Consider the following 18,392-nt stretch of genomic DNA (forward strand, 5'->3'; position numbering starts at 1 on the left):
TCACCTACCATTATACTCCAAATCTAGAGCGGGCTTTGCCACTGCAGTCTTGCAGGGCATCCTTGCTCCTCCTAGTTCCACTTAGTGCCTGCCACCCCTTTTTTAGCTTTGGGATTCTACCCATCTGTTATGACTGCAGCTGTATGCACGATGAACATATTACAGTTTTGTACCTACCATAAATGTAGATGTTAGAGTACTAATACAGCTGCAGTCCAGGTTTCCCTCCCTCCTCCCCCTCTGGGACAGCCCTAATGGCTAACACCTACTCATACAACCTGATTGGGGTATTCTTTTATGGTGTATTTGCTTGTAACTACTGTGGTTTGATTATATTGCATTGCATTATTACATAAATTTATGTTTTGCCTTCCTTCTGGGGGCACCTGACATCTGGGGCAAGAAAAACTGAAGAAAATGGCGTCTGCTGGTTCTTTTATACCCCTGCCGCACTGACGTCAGGGAAGAAGCGACGACATCCAACGCCGGACCTAGACTTTGGAATTCGGCCGACCGAGGACCTGCCTGACGGTAGGATAACCCATCTGTTATGACTGCAGCTGTATTAGCACTCTAACATCTACATTTATGGTAGGTACAAAACTGTACTTTTGCCTCCCCCAAAACTACCAATTAGGCAAATGTTGCACAAGGACTCCCCACAAACAAGCTTGGAAAGTGGATGCACTGTCTTTCAGCTGGAAAAACTTATCGGTTTATGCCTTTCCTCCTCTGCCTCTCTCTCCGAAGTACTACTAAAGATCAAGCAGGACAAACCTTGGATGATATTGATTGCACCAAACTGGCCACGCCAACACAGGTGTACCCCCTTTTGCACAGTGTGTCACTGTTGGTCCCGTGGCACCTGCCTCAGATGCCTACCCTGTTGTCTTAGCAGGAGAGCCAGATTCTGCACCCTCAGCTTTAAACCCTGAACCTAGCAGCCTGGCTAATTACCTAATCTCTCCGTTACCATCCCTCAGTAAACCAGTGATGGATATCATTTTAGAGGCAAGGAGGCCTAGTACCAGTTCAGAATATTTTTTTCCTCCATTAAAATTCACGCCTCAGCCATTTCAGCTCATAACACAGAACCTCCCCTCTTCTCTCATCCACTGCTCAAGCAGTTCCTCAGAGGGGCCAAAAATTTAAGACCAACCAGGAGAGCCCCAACTCTAGCCTAGGATCTTAACTTTGTATTGGAGAAACTCACTCTTCCTCCTTTCGAGCCAGCTGCTAGTGCAGATTTAAAATTCCTTTTTTGGAAAACAGCATTCCTTTTAGCAATCACTTCAGCAAGAAGGGTGTCTGAATTACAGGCCCTTATGGCAGTGGAGCCTTTCTTCATCTTTCATGCGGACAGAGTGTCCCTCAAAACCAGTTCCTCCTTCATGCCCAAGGTGGTATCCAGTGTGGCTCTTAATCAGTCCATTCATTTACCTACCTTCTTTCCTAATCCACAGAATAAAGGGGAACAGATACTGCACTCCTTAGATGTGCACAGACCACTTAGATTTTACTTGTACAGGACTAAACTTCAAAGGAAATCTGAAGAACTGCTGGTGGCATTTGCTGCAGGGGCAGAGGGGAAGGCTGTTTCAAAGCAAGCCATTTTTAAATGGATAGGCCGTTGCATTAATTTCTGCTATAAGCACCATGGAAAACCTCTATCCCACAGGGGATCAGACCCCATTCAACCAGGGCTGCGTCTACCTCTACAGCCTTTCTCAGAAGTCTTTACCAGGGACATCCCAGAAGCTACTACCTGGAGTTCTGTACATACTTTCACCAAGCATTACCATTTGCCAATTTCTAAAAATCCAGAGCTGGCTTTGCCACTGCAGTTTTGCAGGGCCTTATAGCTGGTCCTAATGCTATCTAAATTCCTCCTCCGATTCTTAGCTTTGGGAATCTACCCAAATGTGATGACTGCAACAGTGAAACACAAAGAATATAGTACAGTTGTGTACACTTACCATAAATGTAGATGTTCAAGTGTATTCACTGTTGCAGTCCTGGTTACCCTCCCTCCAGCCCCCTGACTATTTTGACTGTACCTCTACTCTTCTATACTATGCTTAAAAGCTTTTATATATATTGTTGTACTGCTTCCCATTAAGGGGGCACCTGACATCTGGGGCAAGAAAAACTGATGTAATGGCGTCTGCATGTTTTATACCCCTGACTACCTGATGTCACGAAAGCAGAGACAGCAACCAACGCAGGACCCAAGACTTGGTTAATCAGGCCGACTGAGGGCTACTGCAAGCAGATAAACCAAATGTGATGACTGCAACAGTGAATACACTCTAACATCTACATTTATGGTAAGTGTACACAATTGTACTTTTTGATGCCTCAGGACTTGCGGTCCTTTGCCTTTTGGTCTCTTTGTATCTCAGTTTCTTTGGGAAGCTTATAGTTTTACTTTGCGGAAGTCTTCACAGTAATTGCATGCTGCAGAATGCCTCCATATCCAGGTATAGCAAATACAGACTTGTGCCGTTTGAGAGTAGCCCTTGACCACTGGGTGCTTTTTACCCACCTGCTGTCTGGTCATGCTTCTGCTTCCTCCTGGTTTAGATGAATTTTCCTTCATGTTGGCAAGTGTGTTATTTTTATATTCTTGCCTGTGCACATCCTATAAGACAGAAGCGATCAGTGCTTTGAGCAAAATAACACAAGTGTTAGATGTACCCTCCTAGGCTGGACTGTGGTGTCTACATGTACCAGCTGGATAAGAGAAGCAGAATTGTGACAAACTAGGTCTGTTAGATGAGCTGAAGACTTTCACACTGCTGAGGGCCTCTTCACAGATCATGTACTATAGAGAATGCTTGTGGTATTTGAAATTTTCTGTTATAGTAATGTCTTTCGGCTTTTCACGGTTAGGGGTCACCACAGCGGAACTCTGGTCCGCTAACGATTGGCAGTGGATTTTTACGGTACCGAAGTGCCAGCCCGACGCCTAACATTCAAAGAAGGCACACCCACCTGCATGTCTTTAACGTCACTCGACCGTGGGGAAGACATGCAGACTCCACACAGAAGGCGCTCCAGCCGAGAATCGAACGGGAGAACCTCTTGCTGTGAGGTGACTATGCTAACCGCTGCACCACCGCAGCCCCATTGAAATTTTCTGTTATACTGACTTGATTTGAAGATAAGCTTTCCACACAGTCTTTAACAGTTTTGCATCCTTCTGTAGTATTAAAGACATTACTGTTATGAAGAGCAGGTACTATGGAGTACAGTGGGTTGATGTTTAGTCCATCAGTGGGGGTTTTGTATGTAGACTGAAAGTGATTTTATAGTACTAGTTGGAATTCTTTTTGAAAGTTATTTTCACTTTCCTTAGGAATGGTTCAAGGGAGCAAGATACCTCCACTACATACCTTTTTGTCTGTTGTACATGTGGTCTATGTGGGTGTAGGCAGTCCATGCACCAATTTGATTGTTTGAATTTTTGCAGCAAGCAATGCCAAAATTTTCCTTGTACTCACTCCCATGTTTTGTTAGTGTTGCCATTGAACTAAAGCTTGCAAGAATTAATTTGTCTAAAAACTAGACAAGTAGATGTTAATGCTTTGTTTGTAAACTGCTCATAGCTTTCTTTTTTGAAATATTGTTTCAAGAAAGTACTACTCCCATGGCACAGCTAAGGCTTGAAATAGCTCTCCCGAGTGGTTAAAAAAGTTGAAGGAACTGTTTCTCCTCCCAAACCATCAGTGTGCTTCAGTATTTCAGTCATGCAGCAGAGTTGTACCTTTCAAATTATTGTTGGGTGTTTCTTATTTGAAGAATTCTGAATAAATGAGTTAGATTTTCAGGAATGAAAACTAAATTAATACAGTTTAGATGTAAATAGCTTTTTTTCTTTTGAAAAAGTGGTGTACTGCAGCACTCAACCATTCAGTCATTTTAAATTGTTAATGCTAAGAGACCTTACTTGGCTTTTCCTGAGTAAACACACAAAAAAAAAAGAACTTTGCTTTGAACTTCAAATTCTGCTATGCGTTCACTTTTATTGTGATCCTTAATTTTTTTGCAACAGCGAGTCTGATTTTTTTGCTAACATGGTAGTAGATGCTGCCATAGCAGTGAAATTCACAGATGCTAAGGGTCAGGCACGATATCCAATCAACTCCATCAATGTTCTGAAAGCTCATGGACGTAGTCAGAAAGAGAGTATTCTTGTAAATGGCTATGCACTGAATTGCACTGTTGGATCACAAGGTACTGCTTTTTAATTTTCTCAGTTATTATGGTAGTGTTTTCACATACACACCCACCTCTTCTGTTTTACCAAGTATTTGTTTTTCTTATGAGTTCTGCAGCATTAACTAGATCATCTTGTCTGAGAAACATGGCTAAAAGTAGACTTTCAGAACCTGAAGTAATGTTTTCCTTGAATTAATTTCTCTGTGCATGTGTAAACTAAAACCATAAGACTTGGTGATGGTTGCCTACTGCTTTACTGGGATCATCTTTCTTACAACTTTCCCAGTGCATCATTTACAACCAACAAAACCGTTCCAGCTGTGGGTGGTAGTTGTCCTCACTATTGCCATTGTTTCTCTCTCCATACTCTTTCCCTACCAGCTTTAATTCACTTTTTCAAAATTTCCCTCCCTTCCACAGTCAAAAAATAGAACTTCACTATAAACTCGCCATGTATTTACAGGCTTGGCATAAAGGATTATCTAGCTAACTGCATCCACTTCGGTCTCAGCAAGGAATATGCCAAATCCAACTTCATCTCTAGCAACCATTTTTTGTAAGACCAAATATTTACCAGGACCTCAATAAAATTTACAGCCTTAAAGGCTTTCTTCACAATTTCCTGTCCTATTCCAGTAGTCCATTAAGGTGACCAAATGTCCACCAATATTTTATTTCATCAGAAACATAGCCTGTGGTCAGATAAACTCCCTTAACAATATGCTGTCAATTTAACTAGACCCCCATTCTTCAGTTTTACCTTTGTTGGTGCTGCTTATCATTACCACCATTTTACCTTCCAGAATAAACAAGTCTTTATATTATAAAAGATTAGGGAACCTTGGATATTCTCAGGTTTACCACAGTTACAAAAAAATGAAAGGACAAACCCTGAGTTGCCTGGGTACAACTCCTCTGATTGCTGGGGTAAAAAAATGATGCATAGAAAGCCTGGACATTTTCTGGAATTAAAGTAAAATCTTAGGGAAACATAGGCACCGTCACAGTCAATCCAGAACATTTCTGCCCTAAGGAGTTTAAAATTGCCTTCATGGTTCCCTTTACTAGTATCCCTCCTGAAGTCGGGCAAAATCTTGTATCCGACTACGATTCTCTTTTCCTTCAGTTTAATATTAGAAAAAAATTTTATAAGCAAATAGAGAAATGACTCTTATCATACCAGTCTGTGACCAGCCTGAAAGTGATGGCATCCTATCCATTTATGTCCTTCTATTCCTATGTTGCAGTATTCTTAATGTAGGATTCTCTGCCTCAGGCGACCAGAATGTCTGCTCCTCTACAAAAGCTTAAAAGCTTAACCCTGGTTGCTGCAGGTGCATGGGACGTCACACATAGGGCCATAAACTAGGACCTTAAATGTGACATTTGCACACACAGACCTCAGAACTTTTCAGCCGCAGTCGACAGTCACATTGATCGCTTCATTCCTCTACTTTCAAGACATCTAAAAGCTAAGTACCCCGGTGGGGATTTTATTTTGTTTTGCTTGCTTGAGCTTGGTTTGCTGTTCACCCCCATTAGCTGATGTCCGCTAAGAAGGGTAAATGCTGATGCGGACGTCAGATTCCTCACAGGGATACACCCGACCGTTGCGTATTTTGCCTAGGCTGAGAACACGACCATACCTCTTGCCCTGTTTGTCAATTCTTTGTGCCGAAGACACTCAGAAGCCATCTGGCCTCCCTTAATTTGTACCTAGGAAATCAGAGGCTTAACAAATTAGCGCTCAGGATGGATCCTGTGTCGGCCGCCCCAGCGGAACCACCACGAAAAAAGGGCAAGTTGCCAAGGCTTAGTACTTCTGCCACTCCGCCCTCAGATATCCCACCAGCTTCTGATTTAGGGTTCGAGGGACGTCCGTTAGAGCAGTCCACTTCGTCGACTCCCCTATAGGAAGCCCCTTTTGAAGTAACGGCCGCCACGTCCACGGAGGCAACTCGGGCGTCTGTCCCTACTGATGTCAAGGGAGGAACCAGCCACCACAGGACGACCGACTGGGATACTACTACAGCTCCCATCCAAGCCCCTGAATCTAGGCAGTCTCCTAGGACTACTCCTTTAAAAAGGAAGCAGAAAGCTAGACACCTCCCCACCTCCACGGAGGGAGTTCCTGACTGGCAGTCTTTCAGCAACTCCGTGATGCAGGCCTTCACACCCTCTACCATCTCTGTTCTCTGCTTCTTCCAGCCACCTTCCCACTTCCCAGAAAGGAGACTAACAGGAGGTTTACTACTCATCTTCTGATGAGTCCATTACTTATTCATCTCAGATTGCCTCTCCACTAGAATACTATTCCCCTGATGAATCCATAGAAGGGGACTCTCCACCAGAGGATGTCACCTTTGGGGAGACCATCACAAAGATGAAAAAATACTTAAAATGAGACACTTCCCAAATGACTGAAACTCAAGAGATACTGTGAGTTACTTCAAGTGGAACCCCCTTCTCTTCAGCAATTCCTACAGTTATTCCTGCCTACCTTGATGCATTCTCTTCAGCATCAAAAGACCCAGGTTCACAACCACCGACTCCTAAGAGACTTGACCGCTTCTATAAAGTGCTGGATGACCAAAAATTCCTGGTAAAACCACCCGTGGAAGACCCAGCAGTGATTGCTTTGTCTCTTGACAAGCAGTCAAGACTGATTCCCTCATCTCTTTTACCTAATGACAAAGACAGTAAGAACAGCTTTGGACCTAGTTTCCCAAGTTTCTGCCCTCCTGTCATCCATGCCTGACTGCCCCAGCAAAATACAGGTAGCATCAAAACTATCTATTAGATGCAGTTATGATGCAGCAGAGGCCTCTCCAAGGTCCACTGCTTCTGCATCAGTCCTACGACGATACTCATGGCTACACCTTCAACCCCTTACCAGAGGACTTCATGTCAAACATCCTTGATGCCCCTCTAGTCCACAACCTCTTTTTTTAAAGAGGCCTGCAGACTGTTTGCCAAACCTTCAGGAGAGAAGTAAAGAGCTTCAAGACATTAAGCACCTGTTGATGTTCATCATGTTACACTGCTGCAGTCATCACACTTGGGTTATCCTGCCATCAGGCGGTCCCGCAGTGGTCCCGCAGTCGGCCAGAGTTCCAAAGTCTTGGTCCGGCATCGGTTGCTGTCGCTTCTTCCCTGACGTCAGTGCGCCAGGGGTATATAAGAGGCATCCGACGCCATTTTCTTCAGTTTTTCTTGCCGTGCGGTGCCCGAAGCAGAAGCAGTTCGCAAGTGCTGGTCGGCCGGCTCCTGAGATTTTCAAATCGAATTTCAGACTGAAGTCTTCAATAAAGCTAAGTACCCCATTGGGGAACCTTTTCTTGCCTCAGCCCGATGTCAGAAAAAGTTAACAAGTGCATTTCTTGTGGGAAGCAAATACCTCATAAGGACTTTCATTCTTTTTGTATTCCTTGCCTAGGCCCAGACCACGACGTCACAGGTTGTCGGTTTTGTGCTAGGTTTAATAAACGAACTATCAAACGTCTGTTTGATTTAGCCCGACATTACTATGGTAGGAAATTTAATTATATCATGCCGTCGGAGCAACCGACGACCAGCATGCATATAAAACGCAAGGATAAGGACGGGCAGCCTAGACCCAAACCAGACTCCGAGGCCTCTGCTGGGCCTGTTGCCGGTTCTCCGGTTTGCAGTGAGGTGCCTACGCAGCCCCTGACGACCGCTGATTTAGAACCCCAGACGGCTTCTGATTCACAAGCGGAGAGTACTAGGCCACCACAGCCTTCTTCTTTAGGCCCTTCCGACTCCAGAGCAGAAGGAGATTCCGGTGCAGTAGAAACGCCTTTGGTTGCAGAAGGTGTCTTCAGACCGACTACACTCGCCATTAAATCTTATGCTATCAGTCTCCAGTACAAGGCCCCATGCCTAAGAAACAGATGCTTAAGATGGCTGAAGATTTAATTACCCTAATCAGGGGTTCCCATCCCCTCCTGATAAAAGGCCAAGACAAGAAGGAGGATTATGCTTCCTCTGACCAGGTTTCAATTTCCTCAGATTCTTCTGAGGAACAAGAATACTCTTTTCCCCCTTATGAAGATTCTGATGCTGCAGAGTCTATTCCCTCAGCATCTCCCCCAGAAGACTACTCCTTTGGGGAAACTTTACCATACCATGAGGGAACATTTCCACTGGGAAGGCCAGGATTACTCTGATTCTAAAAAAAGGCTCCGAGAGTTACTTTTACTACCCCAGCACAGACCACTTGCTATCCCTCCCGTGTTAGACATTGTGGATGATGTTTACTTAGAATCTAGTCTTAACCCAGACTCTCTACCTCCTGCTCCAGCCAAACCAGACAGATACTACAGAGTCCCTGACTCACACAAATTCCTATATAAAAGCCCTGTTGCTGACCCAGAAACCATTTCCCAGGGTCCCAAAGGGGTTAAGGCCTCTATTGCAAAAAATCCTGTACCCTCTGAAAGGGATTTCAGAGCACTAGATAGATGGGGAAAGAAGGTATACACCTCAGCTACTCTAGCTATGAGAGCCTTAAATTGCCAGTTTCACATGCTGAAATATCAGCAATTCCTAATGTCTCAATTAAAACAAAAAATGAACACACATTCAGAGTAGCCTGATTTCAAGGAAATGCAGGATCTGTTACATGCAGCTGAACAGGTGGGCAAACATACTTTACAATGTGGATTTGATTCATTGGAAGCTTCCTGTAGAGCAGCAGTGACTGGGTCTGTCAACGTAGACATGCTTGGTTAAAAGAACAAACCCTGCCTGATCATCTTAAAGCAAAGTTATTGGATGCACCTTTACAGCAGGATGTTCTATTTGGTGTAAAAGCAGAAGAGGTTTTAAAGAAAATGGAGGATAAGGCAAAATCTATGCAGACGGTTAAGGATTTTTTTACAGGTTCAACCCCCTCGTTTCGGCAGAAATTGGCCAACAAAAAACTGGTCCTTTCCAGCATCTGACACCCCACAGAGGGGCAAATACAGACGCCCAAGGGGCAGAGGTCAGTCGCAAGGCCCTTACAAACCTTGCCAATGGGGTGCCGCTACCCATTAAGGAGGAGAAGACAGGCCCCAAGCTAACAGAAGACAAACACAATGACTTAACCCTCAGACTGCCAAGCAAATCTCTCTTGGCAGCTCCCTTGGGAGGAAAATTATCACTTTTTGCAGACAACTGGCACATCATCACAGAAGACAAATGGGTCCTAAACATTGTCTCTCAAGGATACAGATTCCACTTTCACACCTTGCCAAGGATAAAACGAATGCCAAACCTGCCACCAAATCAGTGGGCGGAGGCACAACAACAAATTACAGCTCTCATGGACATGAGACATTCAACAGATACCTACACAGGAGCAAGGACAAGGATTTTACTCAAGACTCTTTCTAGTCCCCAGAAAGGACAAAGCCTTGAGACCCATTCGGCACCTTTCAATTCTAAACACCTATCTGCAAGTACCCAAATTCAAGATGCTAACACTACAGCAGCTTATTCCCATGCTGGGCAAGAAGGCTTGGCTACTAACGTTGGATCTCAAGGAGGCATACCTGTATGTCCCTATCAGACAAAATTGCGGAAGATACCTCCGTTTCATTGCAGGTTCAACTCATTATCAATTCTCTGCACTGCCCTTTGGCTTATCTACTGCGCACAGGGTCTTCACAAAATGGCTGGCACCAGTAATTGCATACTGCAGACAAAGAGGAATTCAAATATACCCATACCTGGACGACTGCCTTATTCAAGCAGAAAGCAAGGACATTCTTTTAAAGCATCTGGCGTTTGTCAAACACCTTTTAAGTTGCCTAGGGTACACAGTAAACGAAAAGAAATCAAAACTAGTGCCCTCATAGAACATAACATTCCTGGGTGCCAGCTTGAATACAACGGCCCAGATGGCTTATCTCACGCCAGACAAGCAACAGCTGACTCAATACTTCAAAATGATGGCAACAAAGACCCAACTCCCTGCAAGAAAAATTCTGCAGGCCTTGGGATTCATGGTATCTTGCATACTCCTAATACCATTTGCAAAACTGCATATGAGAAAATTACAATGGTACCTGAAGAGCGTATGGACTCAGCACAGCCACAGCTTGGAAACAATGATACCACTCATACCCTGCCTTCAACAGGAGTTTCTATGGTGGGCACAGGCATGTCACCTCAACAAGGGTCAGCCTTTTACCTTACCCACAGCCAGGCAAACTATAACAGATGCATCGGACTATGCCTGGGGAGCACACATGGCAGGACAGTATTCAGGGCAAATGGGATACAGATCAAAGGCACCTGCATATCAATCAAAAAGAAATGCTAGCTGTACAGAACGCCCTAACAGCTTTCAAGGACCACTTACATCCAGGACAACTCCTAATAAAGACGGACAATACCACAGTAATGTGGTACATAAACAAGGGGGCACATACTCCATGCAGGCAAGCAATGACCTTGTGGAACACAGCACTGACTTACCAAGTTCAACTACAAGCGCAATTCATGCCAGGAAAGAAAAACACATTGGCAGACGACCTAAGCAGAAACATCATGGATCTCCACGAGTGGAAACTGGATCCACAAGTATTTGCAATGATAACTCAAAAATGGGGACACCCAGACATAGATCTGTTTGCCAACCCCCAAAACTACCAACTTCAAAAATTTCACACAAGGACATTCCACCCACTAGCTTGGAAAGTGGACGCCCTCTCATTCAGTTGGAAAACATTAACAGTGTATGCCTTTCCTCCACTGCCTCTTCCAGCAAAGGTGCTGCTGAAAGTTGGATTAGAGAGGCCACAAATGATACTCATTGCTCCAGACTGGCCACATCAGCACTGGTATCCAATACAAAGGAACATGGCCCATGGCCCACCATGGATTTTACCCCAACTTCCTCACCTGCTCACTCAGCAAAACAATCAGATTCTACACAGCCAGCTCAAGACTTTAAATCTAGCTGCATGGCAAATTACTTAAACAACCAGCCAACACCTCTATCTAAAGCTGTTATGGATGTCATTCTGGAGGCCAGGAGGCCCAGCACCAGGAAAGCCTATTCAAACAAATGGTAAAGATTTTGCGCCTGGAACCAGGCTAAAGGCCAAAATCCCCTTGCTCCAAACATTCCTCAGATTCTACAATATTTAACTGAGATGTTGCACGAAGGACTTTCTTTTTCATCTATTAAGATCCACGCCTCAGCGATTTCAGCTCACTACAACATGGATCCTCCTTTATTTTCACATCCACTCCTAATACATTACCTCAGAGGGGCTAAGAACATAAGACTGCCCAGGAGAGCACCAACGCCAACTTGGGATCTCAACTTTGTTCTGGAAAAGCTTACATTGCCGCCCTTTGAACCAGCTATTTCAGCTAATTTAAAGTTTCTACCATGGAAAACTGCCCTGCTACTAGCAATAACTTCAGCTAGATGAGTCTCAGAGCTACAGGCCCTAATGGCAGTGGAGCCTTTCCTCATTTTTCATCAAGACAGTCTCTCTCTTCGGACTAACCCTTCCTTTATGTCAAAGGCGGTATCCAGTGTGGCCCTAAACCAAACCATTCATTTACCCACCTTTTTCCCAAATCCCCAGAACAAAGGAGAAAGACTCCTGCACTCTTTGGACATTCACAGGCAATTACGTTACTACTTGGATAAAACTAAGGCTTTCAGAAAATCTGACCAGCTCTTTGTATCCTATGCTGCAGGATCACAAGGAAAAGCTATCTCAAAACAGACCATTTCAAAATGGATAGGACATTGTATACGTTTCTGCTACACACATCATGGGAAACCGGTACCTGCTAGCATTAGGTCCCACTCCACCAGGGCTACAGCTACATCAACAGCCTTTCTCAGGGGGGTACCAACCAAGGATATTTTGGAAGCTGCAACTGGAGTTCAGTGCACACCTTCACCAAACACCATCACTTACCTCTATACTGTAAGACTACAGCTGGCTTTGCCACTGCAGTTCTGCAGGGCCTACTAGCTTCTCCAAACCCTGTTTAACTCAGTGTGATGACTGCAGCAGTGTAACACGAACATAGTACGGTTTTGTACCTACTATAAATGTAGATGTTAAGAGTGTTCACACTGCTGCAGTCCAGGTTACCCTCGCTCCATCCCCTCTGAACTAGTTGAACTTTTCTATACCTTTCTATCTGATACAACCTTTATGGTGTATTTGCTTGTAACTGAAGGTATTCTTTGTATTTTCTTTACATGTTTCATTGGCAATATGTATTGCCCACCTACTGGGGGGCACCTGACATCTGGGGCAAGAAAAACTGAAGAAAATGGCGTCGGATGCCTCTTGTATACCCCTGGCACACTGACGTCAGGGAAGAAGCAACAGCAACCGACGCCGTACCAAGAATTTGGAACTCTGGCCAACTGCGGGACCACTGCGTGACCGCCTGATGGCAGGATAACCCAAGTGTGATGACTGCAGCAGTGTGAACACACTAACATCTACATTTATGGTAGGTACAAATCTGTACTGTGTCTCCCATTCCCAAATATTACAGAAATTACAACCGGGAAAAGCTGAAAGACACAACACCCCTGCTAAGGCTGTGTCAGGAGTACCCCCTCCTCTGCTACTCCATCCTCTTCCAGGCATAGAAAAGTAGCCAGGAGGCAGACCACTTCCAGACCAGCCACCTCTCAACCTACTCAGATACGGCCTTTTCATGACAGAAGTGACTCGAACAATGCATGACTGCTTCTCTTCTCCCACTGCCTTCCCCTTTGGAGAACCATCACCACAGACTGCTAGGTGCTGGCAATAGTATAAGAGGGATGATGTTCTTCGTGATGTTCGTGTTACACTGCTGCAGTCATTACACTTGGGTTATCCTGCAGTCAGGCGGTTCCTTAGTCGGCCTGAGTTCCAAAGTCTTGGTCCGGCGTCGGTTGCTGTTGCCTCCTCCCTGACTTCACTGTGACAGGAGTATATAAGATGCAGCCGACGCCATTTTCTTCAGTCTTTCTTGCCGCGCAGTGCCCGAAGCAAAAGCAGTTCGCAAGTGCCGGTCGGCCGACTCCTGAGATTTTCATTCCGAATCCAGAACTGAAGTCTTCTACAAAGCTAAGTACCCCGTTGGAGAAACTTTTTCTTGCCTCAGACCGATGTCAGTAAAAGTTAATAACTGTATTTCTTGTGGGAAGCAAATACCTCATAAGGATTTCCATTCCTATTGTATCCCATGCCTAGGCCCAGACCACGACATCACTGGTTGTCGGTTTTGTGCTAGGTTTAACAAACGCACTATTAAACGTCGGTTTGATTTTGCCTGACATTATTTTGGCAAAAAATTCAATTACACCATGCCGTCGGAACTTCCGACAACCGGAATACACACAAAGCGCAAAGACAAGGACAGGCATCAGAGGCCCAAAACAGACGACGAAGCCTCTTCTAGGCCAGTCGCTGGTTCTCCAGTTTTCAGCGAGGCGCCTTCGCAGCCCCTGACTACCGCTTCTGCAGAACCACAGGCTGCCTCCGACTCCCACTTGGAGATGGCTGGGCCTTCGGACGCACAAGTTTTTCAGCCTACCAAAACTAACCCTTCAGAGGGATCTGGAGTAGCTGAGCAACCCGCAGCTTCAGAGGGTGTTTTCATACCTACTCAGTTAAGCATTAAACTCTCTGCTAAGTCTAAGCCTCCTTTAAAAACAAAGAAACAAATACAGCATTCTCCAGGACAGGCCTCCATGCCTAAGAAACAAATGCTCAAGATGGCCGAAGACCTAATCACTCTGATCAGGGGGTCCCATCCTCCTCCTGACAAAAAGCCTAGACAGGATGCAGACTATGACTCATCCGACCAGGTGTCCATTTCTTCAGACTCATCCTCTGACCTAGGATATTCTTTACCTCGTTATGAGGATTCTGATGCGGAGGAATCAATTCCATCAGCCTCTCCGCCTGAGGACTTCTCCTTTGGGGAAACCTTACATACCATGAGGGAGCATTTCCATTGGGAAGGCCAGGATTACTCAGAATACAAGAAAAGGCTCAGAGACTTCCTTTTATTACCTCAACACAGACCCCTTGCTATTCCGCCAGTGTTAGATATTGTGGATGATGTGTATACTGAATCCAGCCTAAATCCTGATTCCTTACCTCCAGCCCCAGTTAAACCTGACAGATACTACAGAGTCCCTGACTCTCACAAATTTCTGTATAAAAGCCCTGTTGCTGACCCTGGAACTATTTCTCAGGGACCCAAAGGGGTTAAGGCCTCATCAGCAAAGAATCCAGTTCCCTCTGACAGAGATTCCAGAGCATTGGACAGATGGGGAAAGAAAGTATATATGTCTGCAACTTTAGCAATGAGAGCCTTAAATTGCTGGTTTCACATGCTTAAAATATCTAATGTCTCAGTTGAAACAAAAAATGCTTTCAGATTCAGATCCTCCTAATTTTAAAGAAATGCAGGATTTATTGCATGCAGCTGAACAAGTGGGAAAACATACCTTGCAATGTGGTTTTGATTCTTTAGAGGCCTCCTGTAGAGCAGCAGTTACAGGCTCTGTCATTAGAAGGCATGCTTGGTTAAAAGAACATACATTACCAGGTCATGTTAAAGCAAAATTATTGGATGCACCTTTGCAGCAGGATGTGTTATTTGGAGTTAAGGCAGAAGAGGTATTAAAGAAAATGGAGGATAAGGCAAAATCTATGCAAACGGTGAAGGATTTCTTACAGGATGTTCATCATGCATACAGCTGCAGTCATAACAGATGGGTTTTCCTGCCGTCAGGCGGGTCCTCGGTCGGCCGAATTCCAAAGTCTAGGTCCGCGTCGGTTGTCGTCGCTTCCTCCCTGACGTCAGTGCGACAGGGGTATAAAAGATCCAGCCGACGCCATTTTCTCCAGTCTTTCTTGCCGCGTGGTGCCCGAAGCAGAAGCAGTTCGCAAGTGCCGGTTGGCCAGCTCCTGAGATTATCAATATTTTTCAACCGAAGTCTTCTTGAAAGCTAAGTACCCCCGTTGGGGAAACTTTTCTTGCCTCAGACCGATGTCAGACAAAGTTAATAATTGCATTTCATGTGGGAAGCAAATACCGCGTAAGGATTTTCATTCCCTCTGCATTCCTTGCCTAGGCCCAGACCACGACGTCTCGGCCTGTCGTTTTTGTGCTACATTCAACAGACGCACTATTAAGCGTCGGGCGGAGTTCGCCCAACACTATTTTGGCAAAAAATTTAATTACATTATGTCGTCGGATACTCCAACTCCAGTTTTGAGTAAAAGACGCAAAGATAAGGACCGACATACGAGGTCCGCGACTTCTACTGACACCATGCCAAAGCTGACTGTTGGTGGTTCGGTTCTCAGTGAGGCGCCTAGGCAGCCCCTGACTACCGACGACACTTCATTGGCGGTGTCTTCTGTGCCCGAGGTCGCAGGCTCTTCGGCCCACACCCCGACTACAGATACCGAAGCCACTCTTGGCGGTGAAACTCAGAGTTTAGACAGACCTGCCACCTCTCAAGGTGTCTACAGGCCTTCCTCTTCTTTTTCCATCAAGGCTTTCACTAAGTCTAAATCAGCCATCCATACTAAAAGGCAAGCTCCACAGGGCCCTTCTCAAGGCCCCATGCCTAAAAAGCAGATGCTCAAAATGGCTGAGGATTTGATTACTCTTTTATTAGGGGTTCCCAACCCCCCCCCCCCCCGGACAAAAGACCCAGAGTGGAGGAAGAATCCCCCTCCTCGGACCAGGCCTCCATTATTTAAGAACATTCTGAAGACCAGGAACATTCTTACTCCCCGTTTGAAGATTTTGATGCAGAGGAGTCCATTCCCTCTGTCTCTTCCCCTGAGGATTACTCTTTTGGGGAAACCTTACATACCTTGAGGGAACACTTCCACTGGGAAGGCCAAGAGTACTCCGACTCCAAGAAAAGGCTTAGGGATTTTCTCTTGCTCCTTCAGCACAGGCCTCTGGCTGTACCTCCTGTCTTAGACATTCTAGATGATGTGTATTCGGAGGCCTGCCTAAACCCAGATTCTTTACCTCCAGCTCCAGTCAAGCCTGACAGGTATTACCGGGTTCCTGACTCACACCAATTCCTATACAAAAGCCATGCGGCTGACCCAGAAACTATATCACAGGGTCCCAAGGGAATTAAGGCCTCCACTGCTAAAAATCCATTACCTTCAGAGAGAGATTCCAGAGCTTTAGAAAGGTGGGGGAAAAAGGTATACGCCACCTTAACCATGAGGGCATTAAACTGTCAGTTCCATATGTTAAAGTACCAACAATTTCTGTTATCACAGTTGAGAAGCAAAATGTCACAACCTGAACAACCAGACTTGAAGGAGTTGCAGGATTTGATACATAGTGCAGAACAAGTGGGTAAACATAACTTGCAGTGTGGTTTTGATGCTTTAGAGGCCTCATGTAGAGCTGCTGTTACAGGATCAGTCATACGTAGACATGCCTGGCTCAAAGAGCAAACCTTACCAGATCATGTCAAAGCTAAATTACTAGATGTCCCTCTGCAAAAAGATGTATTGTTTGGTGTTAAAGCTGAGGAGGTATTAAAGAAAATGGAGGAAGGGCAAAATCAATGCAAACAGTAAAAGATTTCCTACATGTACAACCTCTACGTTTCAGTAGAAATTGGCCTTCCAAAAATTGGTCCTTTCCAGTCACGGACAGACCCCAAAGAGGTAGATACAGGCGCCCGAGGGGCAGAGGGCAATCTCAAGGATCGTTTAGAGGCAGACTATGGCAAGCACCCACACAAAGAGGTGGTGAGGATAGTTCACAGCCATTCAGAAAGCAGGACCAATGACTTTCCCCTTTACATGCCAAGCAAGGCTCAAATGGCAGCACCTTTAGGTGGAAAACTGGCATTATTTTCGAAAAATTGGCATATTGTCACAAAAGACAAATGGACCCTGGACATTACAGACAGAGGCTACAGATGCCACTTTCACAACCTTCCAAAAATGAGAGGCATGCCAAACCTGCCACACAATCAAAGGGCAGACGCACAAAAACACATTTCAGATCTCATGGACATGAAAGCTATTCAAGAGGTACCTGTACAAGAACAGGGTCAAGGTTTTTATTCCAGACTATTCCTGGTACCAAGGAAGGGAAAAGATTGGAGACCTATTTGGGACCTATCCATCCTAAACACATTTTTACTCGTGCCAAAATTCAAGATGCTCACATTACAGCAGCTTCTTCCCATGCTGGGCAAGGAGTCTTGGCTGGTAACATTGGACCTCAAGGAGGCATACCTGCATGTCCCAATCAGACAAGATTGCAGAAGATACCTCATTTCTTGCAGGTTCAACCCATTATCAATTCTCTGCATTGCCCTTTGGCTTATCTACTGCGCCCAGAGTGTTCACGAAATGCCTGGCATCAGTAATCGCCTACTGCAGACTTCAAGGGATACAAATATACCCATATCTGGACGACTGCCTGATCCAAGCGGACAGCAAGCACATACTTCTGAAACATCTGGCGTTTGTAATAATGTTGTTGAATTCTCTGGGATACACAGTCAACAAAAAGAAATCAAGGCTAATACCCTCTCAAACAATAATTTTCCTGGGTGCCAGCTTGGATACAAACATCCAGATGGCCTACCTCACGCCAGAGAAACAAGGGCAACTAACTCAATACTTCAGAAAACTGGCAACTTTCACCAGGCTGACTGCAAGGAAAATCCTGCAGGCTCTGGGATTCATGGCATCTTGCATCTTACTAATCCCATGTGCAAAGCTGCATATGAGGAAACTTCAATGGTACCTAAAAAACCTGTGGTCTCAACACAGCCACAGTTTGGAAACAATAATACCACTAATTCCATGTCTTCAAAAGGAATTTCTGTGGTGGGCTCAAGCATGCCAAAGAAACACAGGTCTCCCATTCTGCAAGCCTCAAGCAAATCAAGTCATCACAACAGACGCCTTGGACTACGCCTGGGGGGCGCACATGACAGATCGGTGCATTCAGGGCAAATGGTCCCAAAAAGAGAAGCACCTACACATCAGTCAAAAGGAAATGCTAGCAGTAATAAATGCTATTATAGCTTTCAAAGACCTACTGCATCCAGGCCAGCTATTGATAAGGACGGACAACACCACAGTAATGTGGTACATAAACAAACAGGAAGG

At 45.1% G+C, this 18,392-nt stretch overlaps 1 protein-coding gene across 1 annotated transcript in view; it reads left to right on the forward strand.

Moving 5' to 3' along the window:
- The window catches only part of TCP1 (t-complex 1), a 1,162,065-nt gene that overhangs the window by 329,479 nt on the left and 814,194 nt on the right, over positions 1-18,392 (forward strand). Inside the window, exon 6 of the mRNA XM_044075988.1 lies at positions 4,055-4,236. Coding sequence (XP_043931923.1) covers positions 4,055-4,236 — 182 coding nt within the window. The remainder of the gene's footprint in view (positions 1-4,054; positions 4,237-18,392) is intronic.

Source organism: Protopterus annectens, chromosome 1.part0 (genome assembly GCF_019279795.1).
Source record: "Protopterus annectens isolate FY-2018-M chromosome 1.part0, PAN1.0, whole genome shotgun sequence".
Classification (NCBI taxonomy): Eukaryota; Metazoa; Chordata; order Ceratodontiformes; family Protopteridae; genus Protopterus; species Protopterus annectens.